We start from the raw sequence: 27,888 nt of genomic DNA, 5'->3' as shown, positions 1-27,888 counted from the left end.
AAGAAATGAAAAATTTGACGTAAACCTTTTTTTTTTTATAAGAGCACACAATTACACAGAAATGTTCTGTCTGCAAAATTTTATACTTCTTCAAGGTTGCCAACTGCTCTGCATTTTGCGGAGTTGCAGTTTCTATGCATTTCCCGGCCGAGAGTTTTCAAGCATGACAAAGTGTTTAAAGCTGTTTTTTATTCTTATGCTAGCGGTTAAAATGATTATCGAAGCCCAAAAACAATTTTAGATATGTGGTTTTAGTTTTTTCGTTGAATTTAATGCAAAATTCCAAGCTGCTTTGCAAAATTTCAAAATGTTCCTCAAACTGGATCTCTAAGGTTGGCAACTCGGCTTTTTTTCCTGTTGTGATTGTATCGTCTATCATAGATGACAAAAAGTAGCGAAGTTTTTTCTTTCTCTTGCCAATGAAACATCCTATATAGTTTAGATTTATATATACTATAGATTGCTTAAATGATACATGATTTATCTCTATGAGTCTTAAGTAATTAAACAAATTTGGTAGTAAAATGAAGTTTTAGCTGAAATCTGCTTTTTGGGGGTTATTTTAAAACGTAAAAGAGAAATGAAAGAAAAATAAATGAGTAGACACAGACAACAAACTACTTAGATTTTTTCTCTACCTAATTTTAGAAAAACATAGTTTGTCGGTCTTATGTTTAAGAACCTAATAAAAAAGATTGCGTTGATTTAAGAAAAAAAAGAAAAATTATTTAGCAAATTTGCATTACATTAATTTTTTTTTCTTTTTTAATCTGTAATTTATCTCTAAAGCTTTGCTGGTTACTTTGCATTTATTGGATTTTACATCTTCCAATCATATGTAAAATTTATGGAAACATTAGGGAGAAAATGATTTAGTTTTTCAAAAAAAAAAAAGTTTCAAAGAGAAACCACATGGTTTTTTTTTAAAAAATTGGTTCACGAAGAAACAATATAAAAGTTTAAATGGGGGGGAGGAGGGTATTTTTTTAAAAACAAGGTACCTCCCTCTCCCCAAAGGTAACAATACATAATTTTATAAGTATTTTTATGAATTCTTTTGACAAACAAACCAGATACATTACTCATGCTAAAATAACTTCCTTAGACAAAATAATGTTTATACGTTTCATTAAATTTCTAATGAGTTATGAAGTTACTTTTCAGCTGGTAAAGTAAATCCTCTCTTAATGGACACCTCTCTCCTCTTTTATGCGGAGTTTCTAATTCACTATCAGTAAGGCATTAAGCCTAATTTATTAAAAATCTGTCGGGCACAAGACTCTCAAATCTAAATACAGTATAACTCCAATTTAACGAGTGTCAAGAGGTTGGAATAAGTTATCGTCAAATCAAGGACATTGTTAAATTGAGGAGCATAGATATTCAATGCAATCAAATCCGGATCAGTGAAATGTATCATTAAATTGAGGAAATTGTTAAATCCGGTATCATTAAATCGAAGGTATACTGTATATATAACACATTACAATTGAACAAAACTGTATGAAATACACTGTACTCCCGATTATCCGAGTGCGGATTATATGATTTGCAGATTATACGTGCAGCCAAAAATTTTAATTTAAAAATTAATTAAAGCAAAATATTATGCAAAATTTTATTACATATTTCATTACTAGTACTAATGTATGAAATACACCGCCAGCTCAGTCATTTCCAGCCGAGGACTGCATTTTTGTGCTTATTAGCACTCATCAGCCTGGCATAGGAAAGAGACTGAGCTGGAGATGGAAAACACCTTAAGGAAGCCAAGAGTGCCAAACAAACTGGCAGCTAATATAGAATTAGCGCAGACCAGACGAGTGCTCGAAGCAATGGTTCGGTTCAACTCGAGGATTGAAGGCAAGGCATGGTATATTCAGTAAATTACCACCTGGCGATGTATTTCATGTATTTCTGCTTTAGCCTGGGTATTGGGCGGTAATTTACTGAATATACTACTAATGTATTACTTTTTGTATTAGCAGAATATCGTAATTAAACCTGAAGTATTTTACATGCCACCATGTACTTTATTTATAGCCTCTAAATACACATTTTTCTGCATGCTTGGTTATTTTCGTATTATCCGTGTTTTTTCATTATCCTTGTACACTCTGCATTAATTAACACGGATAATTGGGAGTAAAGTGTAATGACAAAATTAAAAACTCTACAGTATGACTTTGCACTAAAAATGTAATATTAATACCTAATTTGTGTTTCAATGAAGATACATTTTCATCCAGCTCCTTCTTAACTTCTTGTAGTTCATTCAATTCTTTGTCTTTAAATAGAAACTTTTCTTGTAGACTAGTAAATTCATAGTTTTGTTTCTTCAGAGTCTCTGATAATTCTCTTGACTTATTTTTTTCCAAATGAAGGGATTCTTTCATATGATCTATTCAAAATGCAGAATAAAACTCATATTCAGTTTTATTTTAGCATGCATATTAAGCAGTGAGTATGAAACACTTATCATTTATTTTACAATTGTATATTATGATCAAGTTATAACAGTGTACCTTACTGGCCATGACTTTTGGCCATTCTTACAAATTTAGTAAGCGAATTTCAGCAAAAATTATTATCTTTTGACAAAATGCGGCGGCTATTTTGGACATTCAACTTTCCTACAGTGCCCATCTCTCTATAACTCTGTGACAAGGCCAGAGTTTTAGTCCGAAGGGGGGGGGGATTGCTGAGGTCGATTTTTTTTATATTGTCTTGATGTCGCTTCCAACAAAGCAAAAGAAAAGCAAAAACTTTGGTTTCACTAAGTGCAGGTGGGGAGCGAGGCTGCAGTCTCATACACACACGTAGCTCCTTCCTCAGATTTGCCACTGATATAACTAACAGATAAAAATGAAAACAGCTAGTATACCTGCATTGTATAGCTCTTTATTGTTATTCATGATTCAGAAGCGCTGTGAAACATTTCAACAGTTTCATAATTCTCAATTATAGCGAAATAATTGAAAATTTTGTGGAGCCGGCGTTCCAATGAAGATTTCACGATGCTCTGATCCCTCCCCCCTCCCCCAACAGTTTGGAAATCAAACCTACAGGTAGGAGATATTAATTTTTACTGGAGATTTTTTTCGTCAAAAATAGTTTCTTTTGAATCATTATTAAATACAGCACATGCTAGCACAAAATGGTTGTATGTGTATTATTCTTCTCATTTTCAACTAATCACACTCAATCGCGTTTCATTTAAGCTTTTTCATAGGGTCAGATTGTCTTTATTTTACATAAGAAGCGTAAAATTTGGCAGTAGTTAGTGATTTATCCCTTGCTCAAGCATCACAGAAGTGCCAACTTTTTTTTTGCCGAATTAGCAGATCATATCCGCACGTAAACGATGATTTCCCTAGTTTAATTTAAAAAAATCGTTATTTTTATTCCAGATTTTCCATTTCAATAAATAATTAGTGGAAGGTCTGTTTTGGCTGATTGGAATTTTGTGAAGGGTCCGTTATGGTTGATCGAATTTTTGTGAAGGGTCCGTTTTGGGGGGGGGGGGGTAGGGAAGAGAATATAATCAATGTATATTATAGGAAAAAATAAAAACACGGTCACTTACATGTAAATACATTAATCTTCCAAAACCCTAGCCCCCTAAATGAATGGCATGACGATTACGACGTCAAGTCTTGATAAATTCAAGTCCCAAGTTCTGGTTAAAAACCTTCGAATTATTAATAGTTCGAGTTATGAGAAATCCCCAGAGCCTTCCCAAGAATTTGGGACCAAATGAAAACTTCGAGGTTAGGGATATTCTAGTTATAAGGTTTTGAGGTATAGCAAGTTGATTGCATGTACTTTGTTTGTTTCAAAAGCTAAAATTTTATTACAACTTAGATCAGAATTACTCATCTTTTTTTCCCTCACTGAAATGTAGTCATTATATTTTTTAAACGTGTTCCCTTTTTGGTGTATGAAGTTTTAAGGGTAATTTTTTTGTAAAATTAAAGAACTTGGCAGATTTTAATCTTTGTTAGAAACTTGAAAGCTTGCTAAATACCTTAGAAGCAATAGCGGCAATTGATTATGTAACATAAGAACAATAAATATATTTGACCATTGAGATTCATTAAAAAAAAAGGTTTTCCTAACAACAAACCCTAGGATTGTGTTTAGAGATGCCATGCACACATTACATACTAGTTTAAGCATGTGTTAGATAATACTCATTTCATGTTTACATTATTTTTTTCTTTTGCGTTTGTAGGGGGGAGTACCGGTTTGTAGGGGGAGTACCAAATTACCGTCCCGGGTGTCACTCAGGCTAGGTATGCAACGGACTGCATGTTTGTGGTATTTACTACTATAATGTGAATACAAATTACATGTTTCTCTTGAAATTGTAATTTTCACAAAAAAAAATTACTTTCTAACATTAAAAAATTACATTTTGATTCATTATAAAATTGAATCATGAAGATCTAACAAAATAAGTATATATTAAGTTAAAGGAAATCCACATCCTAAAAAAAAATGCCATAAATGATTCCAATGCTTTTCATACAGACTTGCACGTTATATGATAATGAATTGGGAAATAACAGATAAATGTTACCTATGGATGCCTCAAGTTTGGATGCTTCTAAATCTTTCAAGGTAATCTTTTCTTTGAAAGATAAAACTGCTTGTTTCAAAGAGTTAATATAAAGCTTCAATTCACTTAAATTTGCAACTATGGCACTAGATAGTTCAATGTTTTCAAAAGATTCATTGCTCCTTGTTGATTTTCTGTCCTTTGTCGATATTATATCTCCACAATCAGTTAGACTACCATTTGCTTCTTTTATGTCTTCCTTTAGTGAATGCAATGCTGCAATAGCTTCGGCTGAAAAAAAACAGTAAAGTTAAAAACCTACTGCCATTTTAATTTAAGAATGATTAGATGGAAATATATGCTAGCATCTAGCATGTATTAAATGACAAGAGAGAAACAATGTCAACATAAAATTGACATTTTCAGAATAAATATAGTATATTAAAGAAACAAATTCTTCCCAATAAAAAGGATAAATAATAATAATAATAAAAATATATCATAAATAATTTTTGAAAGAAGGTTTATTCCAGACCTGCAAACATGAAGAAATGAAAAACATACAAGAATAGATCAAAGTTTCGAGGGAGAAAAAATGGGAATTTCAAATTGTGTTATTTGAGGAAAAATATGATTTAATCAAACATTTCTAGTTCAAAACAGGCCAATTTAATACTATTAGAGATCTACAACAATTCTTATAAAATAGCATGCAAATGACATTAACTTTAGCAAACCTTATTTGTTACTAAAAAACACTAATACAATTTATATTAGTGTCATCAGTACTAAGACACTTTTGACATCTAAACTATGACTTAAATTACATTAAGAAAATGAAAAAATATGTAATATACAAGGCGTAAAGAAAGACAAATACAAGGAAAAATATAGAGAACAAGAAAAGTTAACTCCTAATTTTATACAGCTGTACATATCAAATAGAACAACACAAGCATCCATTTTCTAAGACCTTTGTATTTTAGCTCAAAAGTCCAACTCTATATAGATGTTTCCCGAGACAGTTATGTTCTAAAATTTGCAACATCCACAGACCTAGGCAATTCAATTGGAATAGGACCAGGGACGTAACTAGAGGGGGGCAGACGGAGCTCATACCCCAGGTCCCAGATTTTAGGGGCGCTAAACTAAGTAAAGGCTCAAATTAATTTTTGTGAAAAAAAGGAAAAATAATTAAAGAATTCCCAAAAAAAAAACTCAGTGCGAGTGCTGGCAGAAAGCTTGCGTGGTTCAATGTGGATCAATAGTGGTAAAGATAGATGGAAAGAGAGTGAGGAGGGCGCAGTAAATAGCATGAAAGTATTTTCTTAGAGTGACTAGTACTTGTTATATCTTATTTAAAGAATCTCCCTCTCGGATTAAGAATATAGGAGCAAATATATGGGAAGTACACACCAATACAAAACAGCGAAAATGGTCAAATGTCATTTTTCTACAATTCAACGTAATAAATCTGCCAACATGATGTCTTCATCTCATTTACAATGACGAGAGCTTGTCTACCCCACTGGCCAAAGGGAAAACCGTTATATTGTTTCCTTGGTCTACTTTAGTTTACATTTTTTCTCATTCTTGGAGAAAAATCTCGCACTATAATGATGGAGATTCAATTTAAAGTGCAAGAGGCTGTCCATTTTGCTTTAGAAAATACTAAGGTTTTTCAAGATAAATTGCCCTAAAATGAGAAATTTTAGACTTAAGTTTCGATATATTTTTGCCACCCATACAATATTTTAGATATGCTTGTATCATCTACTTCAATTAATGTGTTAGAAATCAACTATTTTTTATACCTCTTACTTTGCTTTGGTACTTTTGATTTATATTTATATTTACAGTAGCAACCTCGTTTATCTAACTCCCGTTTATCCAGATCTCTGGCTGATCCGGATCAAATTTGTAGAGTTATAAAATATATTCACTAAATGATAATTCTAAATAAGAACAAAACTGTAAATGTGCCAAATATTGGCTAATTTTGATTAAATACACAATTGCTATATATAGGTCGTGCAATAAATTATAGTCATCTAATAAACAATGTGATGTATTTGGAGTGTCAGTCTGACACCACTGCAGCTGAACTATAAATGATAAAGTATTTGCTAGTAGCAATCCTATGTAATTTTGTTGGAAAGCATAGTTTTTCGCTGCTAATAAAAGATAAGTCTTCTTATTTACAAATTAATTACCGCTTATTATTTGTATTATCCAAATTTTCGTTTATTCAAATTGCCTTTTGTCCAGTTTTGTCTGGATGAATAAGGTTGTACTGTAAATGGAAAAAACCTGTTAATACGTTTCATGTTAAATACGTAATCATGTTAATACGTTTAAGATTTGTGTTTTAAAAAAAGGTTAATAGAGTTTTGATATCAAGCAAATTTTGTTTTTCTATTAAATGTTTTTCAGATATGTACTATATACCAGAGGTGGGGACGTGTGCATTTTATAAAAAATAGCTCTTGTTATAATTAATATTTAACTATACAGATTGCAATAATTTAAAATGTGTTGCATATAAAATTATCAAACTAAATGTTCAAATTTGATAATCTGTTTGTTTCAAGCTATTGTAAGTTGTCGGCTTAAAGTCAATGTATTAAGTAATAGTAATATTCAATTAATTTCACGTGAGAAAGTGGCGCGAGTTTCATTGTTGAAACACGCAGGTCACTCGATCATCGGCTATTATTTATAGGAGGGTTATTGCGAAATGTTGTTGAATACTGTTATTTTTCTTGTGAATTTCTTCATAGTAGTATAGTAAAAAGATTTAAAAATAAATAATTGAAAACATTTCTGTTTTATTGTTTTCATTTGAAGTGGTAATTTTAAATTTGTATCTCGGTATATTTAAAACAAAGTAACGTCAAAGAAACTGTGAAAGGATGCCTGTGGCGGGCCTGCGTCCAGGAGTAGACCTCAGAGCAACCTACAGTCTTCAAATTTTGTACAAAATTACTTCGAGCGCCGAGGATTTGCACTTGGGGTTGTTTATTTTAAATTTTGAATTAGTTTTTTGAGAAATCATGATTGCTTATTGCTTTTATTTGACTGTTTTGATGTGCTATCATTTTATTTTCCCACCAGCACCCTCAGCAGCATCACCATCCACCGTCTCCTCACAATGCTGCTCTTATAACGAAAACCGCCTCCAGGTTGCGTCAATATCCTACACTTACATGCATACATACACGCACGCACGTACACACGAACACACACACACATATATATGCCTACACACATACACAAACACATACAGACACCTACACATACATACCTACACACAACTACCCACACACTCATGCCTGCACACAGACAAACACATATGCCTACATACACATTCCCCCCCCCACACACAAACACTCATACACACAACTACCCACACTCATACCTGCACGCAGACACAAACACATATGCCTATCCACACATACACATTCCCCCCCCCCCCCAAAACACACAAACACTCATACACACAACTACCCACACACTCATACCTGCACGCATTCACAAACACACATACCCCCCCCCCCATACACGCCTACATACATACACACGCACTCGTGATTGCGAAAAACATAATTTGAATTCCAGATGTCAAAATTCAAATTAATAATTTATTTTTTTGTAATTAATTTTTTAAGCCAAAATTTCACATAAATTGCCTATTAAACTGATGAAAGATTTCTCACATTCCTTAATATTTCATCAGGGGTGATTGTGACTCAATGAAAAAATACCTGAACTTTTTTACCCCAAGAAGAAAAAGTGTTTTGATGGACACATTACGTGTATGCACACATTATTTATATACATAATTATTTGCTGGGGCTAAAACTTGAAGTTTTAATTGGACTTAATAGGTCCATGTGCATGGAGGGAATTAAATTCTTTTAATTTTTCACATTGCTTAAAATTTTTCAAAGAATGTTCTATTTTCCTAAACTGTATCTGAATCCTTAACCATTAATTACATTCATTTATTGAAAGTGCATAAAGATTTCAGAATTAAATATGTTTGGGGCAAAAGGGGCAGCATGTATTATGATCACTGTGCAATAGGGCTAGGCGATATCCGAATTTTAATACCACAATATATCGCTCTCCAAACATCGATATATATATAATATAAGTCGTTAAATTCAACATTTTATGGGGGGGGGGGGGGGGGAATGCAAAGCCTATTAGATAAGCATTTGCAACAGAAAAAAATCCATAGGCCATCTTGGTGAATAAATAGTTTAGCAATTTATTCTAATAATATAGCTACAGCAAGGATTTTCATGTGCTTGTGTCGGGGAGGGGGGGGGGGATCATGAGGCAGATTGTACCACAGAAACTTTTGGAGACATTAATTAAGAAGAATTTAAGTCTTTTTATTAGTGGATGGCAATTCTTGAGGGAAAAGGGAGGCTTGGTAAAATTGAGAGGTGCCATCGCAGTCGGGGGAAATGGGCACCCCTAGTTACATCATCTGCATATTAAGATATGCAACAGAGAAACGCTATTAGACATCTTGAAAAGAAAATATTAAGGGGGAAAATATCAAGTAACCCTCCTTCCTCTTCTTATCTAGCCTTTATTCCATCTCCCACCCCAGCTGTTTTTCAACAATTACCATAGATATTGCAAAACACGACTGTAGCTTACGCTTTATACCAAACGAAACGTCTTCAGTTTGGACTTTCAGCATTACATTAAACATCGACCTAAATTTTACAAAAGTGTTTTTTTTTTTTTGAAAATATAGGAGTTCCGGTATTTTCGAAGATTAAGATACCGGAAATCAAGATGAAAATACCGGAAACCCGGTAAAATACCGGAACACAATCACCCCTGTATTTCATGTTTCAAAAAAAATTTTCGGCATCAAATGAAACTTCCAACAATTTTATCAATAAATTAGAAAGTAGTTTTAGAGTTTCAATTTTAGTGAAAAATCCTAGGCTCAGTCCGGAGCTAAAGAGCAAAATATATTACTAGAGTCCACGTCCACAAATTCAAACACAGTTTTTCAAACACACAAAATTGCCGTTTTGCAATGCTCGGAGCACCTATAGCTGTGCAAGTTGGTGCAAGTTAGTTTCGAACGCGGGAAAAATGCTCTCCAAAGCGATTTTTTTTTTAAAAAATATTTTATCTCGGGTATGCATATTTATTTCTATCAAATTATTTTTATATTTTCAGGTAGGAGTGGCATTGTGTTCTAAAAATGAGCTCTTCACTTAAAATCTATTTTCTATGGGAGGGAGAGAGAATTTTCTTTTTGTTCGAAACAGAACTCGTAACTTGTTTTTTAATCTGATTCTTTCTGACAGACGATTTAAATCTTCCCGAATCAAATAAGGTTGTGAAGCAATCTTTGGGGGTTGGTAAGCGTCAGCGAGCAGGGGACAGAGCTACCTGGTAAAAATAAAAATTTATACAACAAATTGCTAATTAATCTCTTGTGTGGAAATACAAAATATTTTTCCTTGAAAAACTTCACATGTGAAATAATAAATAAAATATTTAATGAGTTTTTACTCCCTATCGAAATTTTAAAAAAAATGCAATACAGTGATAAAACTGCATAAAAACTTATAATTATGTAAAAATTGTATTTATAGGCTTATCAACGCATGCAGTCTCCTTTATCACTGCCTAAAATAAATTTATATTTTTGAAATAAAAATTTTAAAATATTTTTTTTATGGGAGAAGGGGGGGCGCCGAAACGAGGTCTTGCCCCTGTTCGAAAATGACCTAGTTACGTCCCTGAATAGGACTATCCCATGAAGAACCCTAGCTTGTTTCCTCTACTAGGTTGAAAATTTGTTCACGTTTACAAATCATTAACCGAGTCATTATAATTCTTTTGATGGCATGGTTGCAAACAAGAGGGTCTGGCTGTGGAAGGTTCAATCCAGATTTAGCAAGAGCATCAGGTAAGTCACTATCTGCAACATTACAATGCTTTAGTATAAAAAGTGCTTCATAGAAAGTATATTTTCTAACTTATATAATTAAGGTTAGGAAAAAAACAACGAATTTTTCTGAACAATTTTAGTGTCATTATGTGACTAAACATTGAGGTTAGGGCAGTGGTTTGTAAAATACTAAAACTCCTTTTTTAGTATGAGTTAGAAGGATCTATACAAAACACATACAGTGGACTCTCTCTATCTGAACACTCTCTAATGTGAACACCCTGATATTTTGAACACATTTTGATAGTTCCGGGGAGCACATATCCAATAATTCCGTCTCCCTGTATAATGCACACCCCCATAATCTGAAGACTTTTGTTCGGCCCCATGAATGTTCAAAATAGAGAGGGTCTACTGTACTATAAACTAAATATTTTTTGATTGTTGAATAAGTTGTATATTTGGTAACTTTTGTACAAATGTGTAGACTTGCTTACATGCATTTAAAGTTGAAGCAACTTCTTTTAATTCCAAAACTACAGCTTCCATTTCATTTCTTATTTTAGCTAGAAATTAAAAAGAAAGATCTATTTTAGAAAGGATTTCTCTAAGCATAAATTAGGCAAGCACAACTAGAAATGTTTCGAATGAAATTATGTTATAATATACAAGTACTCCCAGTAGCAGAAACAGCATGACGCTACGACATATGCCGCAGATTCCTGAGAGAGGCTGCTGATTATTTTTTAGCTGAGGACGAAACCCCCCCCCCCCTTTTTTTTAAAGAGAATTTTTCTTCTAATATCAGTGAGAGAAAGTTTGTACTGTAATTTCTGGAACATAATTCACAGGTAGCATGTACTTGCATTTTTTAAGTTTAGCAATTTATTTTTAAGCAATTAACGGTGCACATCTAGATCATAAGATTAATGTTGGTTTATCTTTCAGGTTATTTTTGGAGATTTTCACTTGTGTCGCAGACTGCTGAAAGAAATTCTGCTTCTGAGGGTAGGTACTCTCAGGGGTCCCCTCCCTTAATTTTTTTCAAAATTTTAGGTGGAGCTAAAGAAACATTCTCTAAAAATTTTATTGGTAGTTTGAGATTGGGTAGGCTACAAAGAGGTTTTATCATTATTTAACAAGAAGCACAACTAGTCAACTATAAACTGAAAATCTCCTTGCATGTTGCAACCTATAATTCTCTCATAACCTCCTCCGTCCAATTAGAAGTACTTTCTCAAGAATAGAAAAGAAAAAAAAAACTTTGAAACTGCTATATATACACTAGGGGGTGCACAACTTGTGGCATGCAAGTGCACAGGTTTTTTTTTTTTTTTTTTTTGAAAGAAATAAAAGGCTGGATAATTCAAGAAAAAATAAAATAAGCTTCTCCAGATAAGATCTTAAATTACACACACCAGATGAAAATAATCCAAATATTCTTTTTAAAAAGATTTTGGGACTTTGAAGGGGAAAAAAATAGACCTGAAAGTTTCAATTCTCAGTTACTAGGAAGTGACTAGTAGACTCATTTAGCTTACTAATCATTTTTTACGCACTTAAACACAAATGTAATAATTATTCTAGTAGCAACCACACCATGAGAAAAAAGAAAATGAAAAACGGCAATTTTTATCAGCAAAATTTTGCTTTACACTGAAGCTACCTTCAAACTCAATACAGTAGAGCTTCGTTTTACACGGTTTGGATTATACACGGTTTAAGATTTGACACCTTAATTTTATTTTACGTGGATGAGTTTCGGTTTTTCCACGGATGCGTCAATGCAAACATAAAATTTTCCCCTCTTTCAAGATCCAAACTCCTAAAGATTGCAGACTACACGTAATAAACTGCATTTTGGCGAGCTAATAATCGACCTTGGGCCACTGGAGACATTTTATGCAATTGTTTCCAGAGCTCTTTCCAGAAGTAAAGTTATTGAACTCACACAGTTCAGAACTCACTGGGAGAGGAGCTTTTAGGAGTGACAAAGGAGGTCAAAACCAACGAGGATACCGACATCGGTGACGCACAACCAAAAACGTTCACATTGAAAATTTTGAGCCATTCCTAAACAATAGAAATTACCTTTCTTATTTGTTAGTGAAGGAAAATTCTATCATGGAAATGATGCAAGTGATCATGTATGTGTTCATGCTCTGAAAAGAATTAAATTTTTTAAATTCTTTGCAGAGCAAAGATACAGATTATACAGTTAGTCATCACTAGAATGAAGTACTTTGTTATCTATGGAACCAAACCCTTTTTTAACACAAGTATTAGGTCTCAATTTACATGGTTTCGATTTATGCTGCATTTCCATGGAACGTTACCCCCGCCTAAAACGAGAGTCTACTGTATATTATAACTAATTTTACAAGATTGTGTTTTGTCTGAAGTATTTGCTTACAGGTCAATAATTAAACATTTTTAAAATATGTTTTTTCCCCTTCAAATAAGTGAACAAAATAAAAGTAAATAAAATTATAATAACAACAAATCCCGATAGGAAGAATGTAGCAAGAATTTGAATGCTACCGTGGGAAGGTAAAAAGCAGTATCTGCTGAAATGAGGTTTTCAGATGTTTGAAGAAAAGCATTTTGATTCCATACTAACGATAGAAAAATGTTGGATTTTTTTTTTTTTTTTTTTTTTGATGCTTTATTTCCCTCAGAAACGAAATGAGGAAAATTGAAAAATAAATGACAAAATGAGAGGAAAAAAGAACACTTTCTAGTTATTGCACTTTGCCATTCCATGACAGAGTATTATACAGAATTACCTATGCTCTCTTGCAAAACAAATATTTCTGTATCTTTGGATTCACAGCTTTTTTTCAATAAAGCTAATTTTTGTTCATATTTCTCATGGATTGAAGATTCATCCACAAAGTTGTTTCTGGCAGCATCTATTGATTTATATTGAAAACAATTACAAAATTTTAATTGTAAGTATTAAAATTCAAACAACTTGATATTGTTAAGTTCATAAAATACATTTTTAAAACACAATAATCATTGAATATTAAATTAAAATACTTGCACCGTGAATACATATTTATGCATAATAAAGTCAATTCGCGATAATTCGAAGTCTGACAGTTTAAATATTACTATGACTTGAAGTTTTTATCAAGTCCCCGATCTTTTTGTTTTTAATTCCGTGCTAATTATTCTCAATATCTCAAAGTTTTTGCAAAGATGACTCGATATTTATTTCGGAAGAATGGGAAAACAAAAAGAAACAAGTGACTATGAGTGAAAAATTCATTCACCTTCATTCAAACCCTGCCATTCCTATAAGTGGGTCTTAGTTGCATGAGAAAACTATGAATTTTTCTATTTTACTGAACATAGAAAATTTCTATGCCAGTGCTGAATGGCTGATGAAGTTCAAGACTAGACACAACTTCGTCTTTAGAGCACTTCACGAAGAAATTACATATTGTGCAAAAAAACTTAATTTCTGTAATTTTGTCTGTTATATGTACATATTAATTAAAATATTTGATGTTTTTTAATATTTAACCGTCAAACTTCGGATAAGTCGAAGTTTCTCGTTGGTCCTTTTAGATTCGAGTTATCACGAATTGACTGTATTTTATTTAAATAATGAATTGCATAAAGATTAGTAAAAAAAAAAATGCAGACACGTCTTTTTCTTTAGTGTGAGGGCAGGGGAGAGAAACTTTCATCAGGATTTTTGTCACGTGATATGAGGTGCTTTTTTCCTCTCCGAAGAAATGACAGAATATCCAAGGTCGCCCATGTATTGCCTGGCAGGGATTTTTAATCAGCGAGTAAATACAAGAGGCAATGTAAGTTTAGTTAAAACTTCATTTAAAATCATACATAATGCAGTCGTCCCCACTTAACTGAGTAATGGATAATCGAATACCCTGCTTAAAGGAATATAAATCTGTGGAACAAAAACTATTCCTACAGCAATAATGTTAAATTTCATCATTTTAAGAAATATTTTTTTCATCTTACCCCACTTAACCACATACATATTCTAAGTTTCTTGAGCGAATTTGTTCAGAGTTGAACAGTCAAAAAAAAAAAAAAAAAAGGTGAAATAGGATTTATAAAACCTGTTTGTACATGATTAGACTTTTGAAAATTTTGTAAAAGCATTCCAGGGTTCATACTCTATTTGCAGGAAAAAATTTCATGACTTTTTCATGACTTCAATGAAAATTTTCATGTCCTCGTTACACCAGGAGAATAGCACTATTTAATCTCAAACTTGGTAATATTTGGAAATGAGCATTAGCAAAACGTCTATATGAATGCCACAGCCTCATTGAAGCACTTGTAATGGAAAAAATATAAGTGCACACTTAAAAAACTGAACTATTCTTATTTGTCTTTATCAATAAATTTAAGTAAAGTAAAAATGCAGTGAAGCGAATATGATGATGCTTAAATGTCTGATATTTTTTTAAAAAACAGGCAGAATGATATTGAATGGAACAAAGGTTGAATGAGTCATCACTAAGTTTCAATAAATTTGCTTCAAAAGTTACCTTTTAGTGTCAACAGTGCCTTTAATCATCCACGTAACTTGACAGTATTTTGGTTCTTTGAAGTAAAGCTACATAGTTTAGTTCTTTGTTTCTAAACCAGATCTTTTTTTGAAAAAAACCATTCAGTAATGAATCAATCTTCTGATTCAAAAGTATATTTGTTTTGTTTACAAATTAGCATATTTTCAAATGCATATAAATTAATAGGTTCAGAAATTCTAGAACACGTTTAATTCCGGACATTGAACGTAGCAGTGGGTCGCATGGATTAGTTTTGCGTGCAGTATGTTGGGCACTACTGTTTTAGAGCATTAGAATTCCTCTTTTTCTGTATTCTATCGCCTGACTTAAGATCTTTATTTTCTAAAACATTCAACAAATTAAGATAAACTCTGATAGATTTAAAAATAAAGTCCTTACGAGTGATGGAATCAAACTCGAATGCAATTGAATTGCTTTTTTTTTTGAGTGGGCGTGGCAAAACTAAGAACGTGAAATTTTGCAACTACAGAATATGAAACATAAGAAGTGTTGAAAATAACAAAAAATTCAAAATAAGTGATGTCCAGGCAGTAAAATCACATCGCAAAAAATGGCAAGCGGCTGCAACAGAAGTGGATGCACTGAGATTTCAAAATTCAGATTTGATTTTTGGATCGTTGAATTTTTCACTTTTAATAGCTTTCATGTGCTATACTGTTAAATCACTCAAGATTTCTAATGCTCCTTTCGCTACTATTCCTTTCTCCTTGTTCAGGAAATTTTTAAATGACTTGAAATAAATTTCCATGACTTTCAATGAAAATTTCAATTTTCCATGACTTTTCCAGGTCTGAAATTCTGTTATTGTTTTTCCATGACTTTCCAGGATTTCCATGACCAGTACGAACCCTGGCATTCTGAAAGAAACATTTTTTTGTTCAGATAACTCTCTGTTACTTGGAGTGTCCACTTTTAGAATGAATTACATAGAACTTCTATCAAGGAACTGCAACTCACAAAGCTGTCTGTTAATTAGAAGTGTCCACAAAAGAACTTTCACTGTATTCACGAAAAATCAACCCAACGAACTGGTGTCAGAAGGTAGTATTTAAAGCATCTGTTTTTCTGTAATTTTATATGCATTGTTGAGCAATAAAATTATCAATACCCATATTAAAATGTAATTATTTAATATGATTAGGAGAATAAAAATTATTTTATATAAAATATGGTAGTGGTTTTTTTCTTTTTTAACCCATTAAATAAATTGTAACTTCAAGATAGTTTTAATGTAATTGGAGTATTCAAAAATTAGTGTAGATAAAATAATGGTTTTTCCCCATTTTCTCCGACACGCAATTTCCTTCCCTCCTGTTTTTCAGTTTTAATAATACCTTTTGATACACGTAAGGGGGGAGGAAATTTTAACTGTCCAAAAAACTGGGGATAAACCGAAAGAAAACCTGCATCGAAAAGGGGGATGCAGATATAAAAAGTTTGAAAGCCACTGAAGAATATCGATACATACTTTTCCCATGCTATTACATAACAAGAGAACAACAAAAAAATAAAAAAAATTGTTGGCTCTTTCCATTATTACCTAAGATTTAGGTATTATATAAACATATAATCTTACAATCTCACAAACCCATGTGAATTTTAGATATTTTAACAAAGTGAAAAAAAAAAAAAAACTCTCCAGGCACTGAAGTGCATGAAATCCATTTGTCATTTATTAGGTTTTACTCTGCTAGCCATGATTTTTGACAATTGTTCCAGATAACAGTAAGTGAATTTCAGAAAATTTCATATGAGGCAGTGAGAAGCAAAGGGATGCAAGTGGACTTTTTCAAGTTTTAGGCGGGCTTTCATTGTAGAGTTTTTCTAAATCGTGCTGTACAGCAGCACCTACCAGCGCTACTAATTATATCTCTTGCCCCAAGACAGAGGAGTGGATCTCCTACTCCTTGTACAGGCTTTTCCTAAATTTTTATAACTTTGCCACTTACATCCCTTTGCTTCTCACTGCCTCATATGTAATGACTATTTTTTACAAGATTTTGTCTGGTCTGAAGTTAGTATTTTCCAACTGGTGAATTCTCAAAATATTCAAAAGTAATTTGAAACTTAACATCCTTGAATCTAAATTATTTTTTTTGCAACTACAATTTGCAATAAGACCCTACTTGTTGGGTTTTTTCTTTCTGCAAATGGCTTCTTTCACAATCGTAATTGCAAAAAGCATAATTTGAGTTCAAGATGCTTCTTATTCCAGAAAGAAATTCAAGCACTTTTCAAGAAAAGATTCAAAATTCAAATTGACAAAATGATGAGCATGCAAATCCTCTACTACAGAACACTAGATTTGAAATGTAAAATGAAAAATAATGGTAAACATAATATCAGCCAGTCCAAAGAGTAAAATTACGTTAAAAAAAAAACTAGTCAATTTTAGAAACGAATACAATGGATTCCAAACTGCAAAAAAAAAAAAAAAGGGGGGGGGGCTGACATATAAAAACTGCTCAATTACATACTATTTTTATACAACACATAAAAAATGGCAAGCAGGAAGAGGGAGAAAAGAAAATAGAAAATTTAAAAAAAAAAATTTACTTTTTTAAGAAACTATTAAAATTACTCTTGAAAACATATGTGTATTTATGATAGAACTAAAAAGTAATTAAAATTATTTTGTACTAAATTTTCAAACAGTATAATTGTTGCAAGAATAACAAGTAATAGTGAAAGAGTAGAAGAAATATAGTTATTCTTATATAACTAATTGACATATTCATGCAAAACAGATGAAACCATTTGACATCCATTCATGGGGAGCTTTTCTCTAATCAAAAACATAGGTTTTAATGAATGAATACAGCATTTTAACAATAAAAAAATCAAGATATTTACTTAAGTACACAAGTTAACTCTATTTCAAATGATTTCAGTATTTAACGAAAAAAAAATCTTAAGATTGCTTTTGTAACAAACAACTTTGAAATGCAAAAAAAAAAGAGCAATTAGTTAATTTCAAAATATATAAAATAAGAATACAACTCGGTTATAGAATAAAAAAAACAATTAAGTCTGAAGAAAAGGAAACCTTTATAATCTGCGGCGACAACAAATAGTATAACGGCAAAAACAAAGTTTTTTTTTTTTTTTGAATAAAAGTTCAATTTTAACAATTAAATTAAAAACGTGAAGAAGTAATAACTTTTAAGTTTTTATCAGTATCAATTCAAAAACCAAAAATTTCTTCTTGAAATCGTGATTACAGTATGCTAATTACTTCGAGACAATGCAAAAAAGGCAAAGGAGCTAAGGCATTAATGAAGGCTCCTTCTTTAGCTGTATGGTTGTTTATTTTACGTAGCATTGAAAGCGTGAAAGGAAATTTCAAGCTGGTAAAATAAACAACCTAACAGACACAGAAGAAATCTTAGGAATTTCATCCTGTGGTTAATAAGTAAGACTCAATACTTTGGCGTTGAGGAAAAAAATGCACAAATATGCGGCAGTGTATAATCGCACCTCATTAATTTAATTTTTTTTTGAACAGATAATTGGCGGAAAATGGGTAGGGATTTAGAGTACTTAATTTTGTAAAGCAAAAAAAAAAAAAAAAAACTTCTCCATAAAATCAATTTTCCCTGGTTTTTTGTTATTTTTTCGAAATTCCTTGATATTTCCCCGACTTTTCCCTGATTAATAAAGTTCTCTGACTTTTCCCTCATCTGTCACCACCCTGAAGTATATTTCAGGGGACATGGACACCACTGCCCAGGAGGGAGGACATGGATGAGGAGGTTGGTGTGGCTCATGGAGGCCCAGGACTCCAACAGAGACAACACAAATATGAATATTACATTAAATTACAATAATCTCTAATAGGAAAAGATTTTTACATTCACAAATTTTCATTAATAAAGTTAATATTCATTCTTTTAGTTGTTTCTTGCAATATCTGCTGATTTTTTATTGAAAAAAGAAACACAATTTATATCAAGTCAACTAAAATTAAAGCCAAGATAAAAATAATTCAATTTATTAATTAAATTGATACCTAATTCGTGCTTTAATGTGGATACATTTTCATCCAGAGTTCTCTTAATTTCTTGCAATTTATTCAGTTCATTTTCTTTAGACAGGTACTTTTCTTGAAGAGTAGTAAAATCACAGTTTTGTTTGTTAAAAGTCTCCCAAAGTTCTGTTGACTTCATTTTTTCCGAATCGAGGGATAATTTGATGTGATCTATTTAAAATATGCATAGTTGGTTTTATTTTAGTTACTCTAGCACAGGGAAAAAATTAGCATGCATACTAAGCAGTGAAGATAAGCATGAAATACATTTTTCATTCATTTTCAGTTGCATACTATATTCAAGTAACAAAAGTGGCTATTTATTACAGGGCATGACTTGACCATTCTCCTAGATATTAGTTAGTGAATTTCAGCACACTTTATGATATGACTATTACAGCCAAATCGGGTCATGTTTGAAGTAAGTATTTGCCTACTTTAAAGCACCAGAGATTCTCGAACCATCTAATTTGCTTAGATTTACACGCTTAGTCCCAGGTGCAGGTCTCTGAAATTTATTTATATGTAAAAAAACACATTTTGAAATAAAAAGATTTAAGCATTTACAAAGCATACATAAACAGGAACACAGTTTTAAAACACATGTAACATGGCATACCTTAATGCATGACAAATTTATACCAAAGTAAGATTGTAATCCCAGTACTATTTTACGATTATTAATATTCGCTATTAATTTTGCTTATAAGTTATACAGACTTGAATCAATATGTTCAAACAATTTAATATATTCTGAATACATAGCAGGCTTGCCTTGAGGTTTCCTGTGGAACATTAATGAGTCTTCACCAAATTAAGAGAACAGTCTTTTAAAATCCCCAGTAGAATTTCGGCATTAGTCGCTAAAAAATTCCTTACTTGAGTGAGCACAAGTTGATTAAATTTTTGTCAGAGTAAGAACAAGTCCCAAAAAATTCCCATTAGAATGAGGACAATTGGAAATTCACAATAAGAAAAATAAAAACACTCCACAAAATTCCCTATTTGGACAAGATCATAAATTTCTAAAAATCCCTGTTAGTGTACAAATAACATCAACCGAACCCCCAAACATAGTGGCATGACAGCCCACTGGGGCCAAGGCGTACTGTGCCCTTCTCAGTTTTCCTCACCTAGGGCTCTGGGGTGCTAGACAGATGTTCCGGTTTGGTGGTCAGCCTAACGCGGAACACCCAGGGTTCAGTTCCCAAGCACACTTGGTACTCATTTTATTAACCCACTAAAGGGATGAACGGATGAGTCGCCCATGCCCGACCCGGGAACAGAACCCGGACCTGTGCCATTGAAAGGCGACGCGCTATCACTCAGCCACTGTGCTTCAAATAACGTCAACAGTCCCTCTAAAAATATCTGGATAAGAAGATAGTTCCAGGGTTCATACTCTATTTGGATGAAAATATTCCATGACTTTTCCAAGACTTTTTCATGACTTCAACGAAAATTTTCATGACTTTGTTACACGGAGAAAATAGCACTATTTATTCTCAAACTTGCTAATTTTTTGGTAATGAGCATTAGCAAAACGTCTACATGAATGCCAAAGCCTCATTGAAGCACTTACTTGTAATGGAAAAAATATAAGTGTACACTTAAAAAACTAAACTATTCTTCTTTGTCTTCATCATATAAATTTAATTGAAATAAAAATGCAATAAAACGAATATGATGATGCTTAAATGTCTAATATTTTTTAAAAAACAGGCAGAATGATATTGAATGGAACAAAGGTTGAATGAGTCATCATTAAGTTTCAATACATTTGCTTCATAAGTGGCCTTTTAGTTTCCAACAGTGCCTTTATCATCCACGTAACTTGACAGTATTTTGGTTCTTTAAAGTAAAGCTACATAATTTAGTTTTTATGTTTCTAAACCAGATCTTTTTTGAAAAAACCATTCAGTAATGAATCAATCTACTGACTGAAAAGTATACTTATTTTGTTTACAAATTTGCACTTTTTCAAATGCATATAAATTATTAGGTTCAGAAATTCTAGAATATGTTTGATTCTTGACATTGAACGTAGCAGTGGGTCGCATAGATAAGTTTTGTGGGTTGTATGTTGGGCACTACTGTTTTAGAGTATTAAAATTCCTCTTTTTCTGTATTCTATCGCCTGACTAAAGATGAATTTTCTAAACCTTCAACAACTTCAAATAAACTCTGATAAATTCAATAATAAAGTCCTTATGAGTAATGGAATCGAACTCGGATGCAATTGAACTGCCTTTTTTGAGTGGGCATGGCAAAACTAAGAACGTGAAATTTTGCAACTACAGAATATGAAACATAAGAAGTGTTGAAAATAACAGAAAATTCAAAATAAGTGATGTCCAAGCAGTAAAATCTCATTGCAAAAAAAAAGGCAAGCATCTGTGACAGAAGTGGATGCAATGAGATTTCAAAATTCAGATTTGATTTTTGGATCATTCAATTTTCCACTTTTAATACTGTTAAATCACTCAAGATTTATAATTCTCCTTCAGTTACTGTTATTTTCTCTTTATCCAGGACATTTTTCCATGACTTGAAATAAATTTCAATGACTTTCAATGAAAATTTCAATTTTCCATGACTCTTCCAGGTCTGAAACTCTTTTATCTTTTTTCCATGACTTTCCAGGATTTCCATGACCCGTACGAACCCTGTAGTTCCAATCCCTCCCTCCTCAGAATGAAATGGTGGGTGGGGGAGAAATCAAAATACCGTCAGCATTTTCTATCTCCAATGCCATCAGAATTGGATATAGCTTTAAGAAGTCCCTTTTTGAATAACTTCTCCAAAAGTCCTCATTAGAATATCGACCTCAAAAACTCAACCCTCAAAACCCACAATGGGATTGACCATTTTGAAATAATGTTAGAACGGCACATCTAAAAGTCCTGATTAGACTAAATTCAAAAGTAAGTCTCCATTAATACAGCTAAAATCCTTGATTACCTTCAGCCGGCAATCAAAAAAAATTAATAAACCACAGAAAAATAAACAAAAAGGAAAATTTTATACAATCTCTGATTACAGAAAAGTACTCAGAGCAGAAGCAAGAATATTTTTTTCTTCACATTCGAGAAAAAAAATAGAAAATAATTCTTCTCGATATGTTTATTCATAGAAATTAAAACTGAGCTCGTGCAGAGGATAAATATCCAGTTTAAAATTGAGTTTTAATTGCTTAAAAATGCTTATAACTTTTCACCTGGTGAAATCAGGCCCGTGTTAGTTTCAAATCCGAAAGAAGAAAATCTTTTACAAGGGTCTTTGTCAATAGCTTTTAAATGAAATTTAATTTGAGACGAAATGTTAATTATTTTAGGTGGAAAGAGCATTTAAAGCCTGTCATATCAGACAACAATAAAAGTGATGTGAATCAAAGTAAATCAAATCTACAATTACTCCATTGATGGTTTTTAGCTAGCCAGTTCACCATGTTGAAGCTCACATGTATGTTTTGCTTCAGTGTGTAAATTAGTGTTCCTATCTTCAGGGGTAGAAGTGACAGACTTGTCACATATAGGACATTTTCCACAAAAAATATAGGACAAATATAGGACACATTATATGAATAATTTTGCTATGAAAAAAGAAATACATATCATATATTATTTAGTTATTCTTATCAATGATTTCATTTTCGTTTAAAAAAATTTCAAACAAAACTATAACTTACATCTGAAATGACTTTCCTGTAGTTGAAAGAAATATTTTTGAAAAAAGTGTACTTTACATACTAAATAACTAAACAAAATTTGAACAAAGATAAATTTTTATTTTTTCTTTCCCCCTTATGACCCAAGTACTAATTCCACTGCTCTTTGGTTTTATATCTAAACTGAACCCTTTACCACTTGTATTAAGAACAAACAGAGCTTGAGAAGGATCCTTCTGACGTTTTTCAGAGTTTTCTTTATGCTTAAATGTTTTAGCATGCAGCCTCAATTGCGAAAATCGACTATTGCTTATGGGCACTGAACAGTTGCAAAAATGGCAAAAAGCAGTAAAATCATCTTTTCCTTTAGTGCACCATGCACCAAAATTTGTACAATTAATGTCCTCCTGATTCAACCACTCCACACAAAATTTTGTTGAGCGATGCAATTTCACCATTATAATTCCACTTATTACCACAAACTACGTTTTAACATCATAAGGAACTCACATTCCACAATCCCAAAATTACACACAAAAAAAAAAAAAAAAAAAAAAGATTGCAAAAAGAAGCTTAGAACATTCCGATCAGAAAATGCACTGAACACCACACATACCAATATACCAATGAAAACCATGATGGAAAACAAAACAAATGGCTGTTGCCCCCCCCCCCCCAATGCAAAATTCTAAAAACAACTTCAGATTTAGTTCTCGAAACTCCACCCACTATAGAGTGACGTCACATTGCTGTAGCCAATGAGTGAAGATGCCTGTCGTAGGATTCAGTCAGTTGAGTTTTTTTATTTGAAATTCGTTCGGGCACATATTTTCAACGAAAAATCCGATGTAAGAAAGTTTATTTACTGTTCCTTTTAAAAGATACTGTGGCTCCCAAAAGTGTTCGAACACCTTGAAATTTTGTAGTAAAATCAAAATAACGCAAAACTGAATTCGAATATAAAGTCCAATTTTTTTTCACAGCATTCTTATGCCATTCTATAAATAAAACCCAGTAGTTTAAAAATATTGCCAGATTTTATTTTTGAAATTTGTCAAAAAACGAAGAGACAGAAAAAATATGCCACAAAAGCCATCGTACACTAAAATATTTTCGAATAAATTCATGATTAAAGTTATCATGTCGTTTTTTTATTATTTTTGTGATGACACTGTAAAGTCATTTGACTTTAGTTTTTTGTTTATTTATTCCCTAATATTCTGCTTATTATTTTTAAATGGCAGGTATGCGTAAAAAGCAACAAACAAGATTCGAAATTTGATTTTTTCCCCCTCACAGTAGCCGTAAATTGGTTTGAACTGTCTCTAAATTAAATACTTTATTTCATTCTATAGTAAAGTGCATGATAAAATGTTTTAACGAAAAGAATCAGACGGAAAACAAGGTAAGAAAAGGTCAACTGGCAAAGTTAACAAAGCGTGATCCGAGATTTACAGTTAAAAAAATTATGAAAAATACACATTTGAGTGATGAAAAAGTTTCTGCAGAATTGAATGAACATTTTACGTTTAATTTTCACCTAAAATTGTTCGCCAAGTTCTCTGATTAGCTGGATTGAATGGTTTGTCGTAAAATCAATGACAAATAAGCTCAAAACGTTTTGGAACAACGTCTTACGTATATTTGAAAATAAATTCAACATTTTGGGTTAAATTTTTGCACAATTGTAAATAGAAGAAAAATTGAGGAATTTAATCTGAAGAACTCAGTTGGATCAGTTAATCAGGAGGGTGAAGATGTTTTTGTGTGAGGGTACATATCAGCATCAGGACTTCGAAGTTTGGAATTTTTTGAAGAAATAATGCATCATGCTGTTCATTTAAATGTTTTAAAAAAGAATTTTAAACTATCAGCCCAAAATTTGGTAATCGGAAACAACTTTGTTTTTTTATCAAGATAACGATAAGAAGCAAACGTTTGTGTTTGGTGCCTCAAAAATTGTCTTTAAACTTGGAAATATCTCCTCAATCACCAGATTTAAAATTAATGGAACATATTTGGAGATATCTGGTGGCTAGATTACGGAAATACACCATTAAAACGAAAAGTGAACTAGAAACAGTAAGACTCAAAGTGTGGCTGAACACTTACTCAGAAATTGCACAAAAAAAGAAAGAAAAAAAAAAGAAATCTATTCCTAGACGTTTAAAAGCTGCTGTTGATACTGCATGATATTCTACTAAATAATAACGTAGTAAAAAGTTAGATTATTTACTAATTTTTGACATTTTTCCTAGGTGTACGAAGACTTTTGTGAGATCAAGTTTCTGGCACTTTTTGATTTCTTAAAAATCAAGTTTTATTATGTTATTAAAAATTTTCATGTAGTGTTGTTGAAAATAGATCATAGATCGTATAATTAAACCCCCATTCCAAAATATTACTTTTAACTAATGAATAGTGGGGTATTTCATTGAAAATCGTAGGTGTACGAACACTTTTGGGAGCCACTGTATATTGGGTAAAAAACGGAAATATAGGAAATATAACATTTTTTAAAAATATAGGAAATATAGGACGATTTTTATGCTTTTTTTGGAAATATAGGATATATAGGACTACTTTGACCCCTGTATCTTATTACAGATGTTATTGTAAGGTTTCATCTTTCTTTACACATACCTGTCAACGACCTTTCAAGTTCCTAAAATTAAAATTCAAACTTTTTTCTAGAAAAAAGATACTCAATGTTCTATTCTTCACAATGTGTATACAACATTTCATGATCATCAGTTGAGTAATTAAGGTGTGAAAATGTTAACACAAAAATATTTTGAAAAAAAAAAAAAACACTATAATATTAGTAAAGATACATATGTGTGTGTGTATAAATATATCTTTGATTCATCATATAAAAATCTTTGAACCCACCCTAAAATCGGATAATGTCAAAAAACAACAGCAACAACAACATGCATGAATCAATGACAAATGTGCAAAGTTCAAAATGTTACATTATTTCAGAGTTCGTAAGCGTGAATTTGGTCAATCTGCGATTCAGCAAATACGTAGCAATTCAAGTCCGATATCACCCCTAGGTGGGTCGAAACACTCCCCACATATATATGCGAGCGAGATAAATGTCAGAAAAGATTTTAACTCAAATCAATTTGATTCATTTTTAGATGAGAGGGGCTGCTTGTTTTTTATTCTCCCACACGGCTTTCCACTTCTGCAATTAGCTTGACTGATTTATAAACATGGGGGGTATTTCATCCATCGCCTAATTGCAAAATGGGATCACTGCTGTGCCGTATTGTGTGATCAAACTCATAAACATAAACTACAAAAAATCAAACATTTTAAACTAGGTACAGATGTTAGTGATCCATTCATGTGTTGTCACTTTTTTCTGTCTTCACTAAATATGAAAACTTACCTAATTTGTCTTTCAATGTGGATACATTTTCAACTAAAGCCTTCTTCACTTCTTCCAATTCAATGAGTTCTTTTTCTTTAGTCAAATACATTTCTTGGAAAGTAGTAATGTCAGTGTTTTGCTTTTTAATAGTGTCTGCAAGTTCTTTTGACTTCATTTTTTCTCTATTAAGAGCTTCTTTGGTGTCATCTATTCAAAATATAGAACAAAATTCTTTATTCAGTTTTATATTAGATATTATAACAAAGAAAAGAAAACAAAATGTTGCATACCAAGCTCTGAAGACAAGTGTGAAAACCGTTTTTCATCTGTTTTAACCTTGGACTCTTTTAATGAAGTATATTTAGTTTTATAGTCATCAGATAAGGTCAAAGCTTCTGCCAGTTTAGAATTTAGAGTAGCAAGCTCTTCTTTTGCTACAGCTATAAAAAAATTGTACATTTCGTTATTTGGCTTGCATAAATACGGAACAAGCAAAAGAAATAATTAGGAGAAATTATTTCCCAACTTTTCCAGGTTTATCAGCCAGTCTTCTCTGAACTTTTCCATACAATTTTTTTTCTTTTTTTTTTTTTTTGCCCCTTAAAAAGTTACAACCAATAAAAATATGAAAAATCCGATATCCATTGAGGAATAGCAATCGCTAAATGGTGCTTAATTAAAAGCTGGTAACCCTATCTCAAGTGATCTTTTTTCTAGCTAGCTACTCGTTAGCAGTTCAAAGTTCAAATCTATAATTTGTGCTTAACTTATTTATTTTTTTGTTCATATCATGAACAAGAAGAAAAGTCTGATGCAGAATTTTTTTATGGGCTGGTGATTGCACTTTCAGAGAAATCTAAACAACCACGGAGCCATTTTGTGTTCTTTTCTGCTGGAATGAAACAAACAAGCAAAATAATAGAAACAAAACAGCGGACTTGATTTAAGGTCAATTTCTTTAAACAGAAACATATACATGAAAGAAGTGTTATATTTGGCAGTATTTAATGATTTATCGTTTGCGCAAGCATCACAAAAGTGCTGATCTTTTTTACTTTTTTGCCGAATCAGCAGATCTGCATACAAAATGATACCCCTAGTTTAATTTTAAAAAAATATCAGAATATACACAGAAGTATACATTTTTATTTTAGATTTTTTCTTTCAATAAATAATTTATGGAAGGTTCGCTTTGGCATATCGGAATTTTGTGAAGGGTCCGTTCTGGTTGATCGGATTTTTGTGAAGCGTTCGTTTTGGTTAATCGGATTTTTGTGAAGGGTCTGTGGTTAATGGACCCAAATTTCCTCTGTCTAGACCCCTGAACCATGTTAACTTTTTTTTTTTACATTAATTTACATCCCTGAAATTCAAGTTCACAGAGGTGAGACTTCACAATAACCAAACTTAGTTTTTCAAACAAAATCTATCTTCCTGTTTTTCAAAAAAAATCTCAAAACTTCTTTATGGCTGATAGTAAACAAGGGCAACAAACCCTAGGATCATGGAAAATAAGATGTGATTTCATTGCTGCCACGTGTTAATGAAGAAGGGCGTTTTGTGTTTCGGTAACGGAGGTGGGATTCATTGTGCGACATGACTCCTTATTCTACTAAACCGAACTGAAACACAATATTAAACAATTAAATATACTTAAACAGTTAGTATTTGAGACACTTGTGAAAAGAATAATCAATAAATAAGTATATATTTTTACTTAAACAAGTTATTATGCAACATAAACA

General features: G+C 32.0%; 1 protein-coding gene across 1 annotated transcript in view; it reads right to left on the bottom strand.

Annotated features, from left to right (window-relative positions):
- The window catches only part of LOC129228525 (myosin-13-like), a 61,822-nt gene extending 35,570 nt beyond the window's left edge, over positions 1-26,252 (bottom strand). The window contains exons 1-5 of the mRNA XM_054863204.1: positions 26,162-26,252; positions 13,280-13,405; positions 10,991-11,059; positions 4,583-4,852; positions 2,213-2,401 (exon numbers count right to left, since the gene is read on the bottom strand). Of these exons, the coding sequence (XP_054719179.1) occupies positions 2,213-2,401; positions 4,583-4,852; positions 10,991-11,059; positions 13,280-13,405; positions 26,162-26,252 (745 nt within the window). The remainder of the gene's footprint in view (positions 1-2,212; positions 2,402-4,582; positions 4,853-10,990; positions 11,060-13,279; positions 13,406-26,161) is intronic.
- Between the last annotated feature and the right edge of the window lie 1,636 nt (positions 26,253-27,888).

The sequence above is a fragment of the Uloborus diversus genome, chromosome 8, assembly GCF_026930045.1.
Source record: "Uloborus diversus isolate 005 chromosome 8, Udiv.v.3.1, whole genome shotgun sequence".
Classification (NCBI taxonomy): Eukaryota; Metazoa; Arthropoda; class Arachnida; order Araneae; family Uloboridae; genus Uloborus; species Uloborus diversus.
This window is presented reverse-complemented; position numbering and strand designations above follow the sequence as displayed.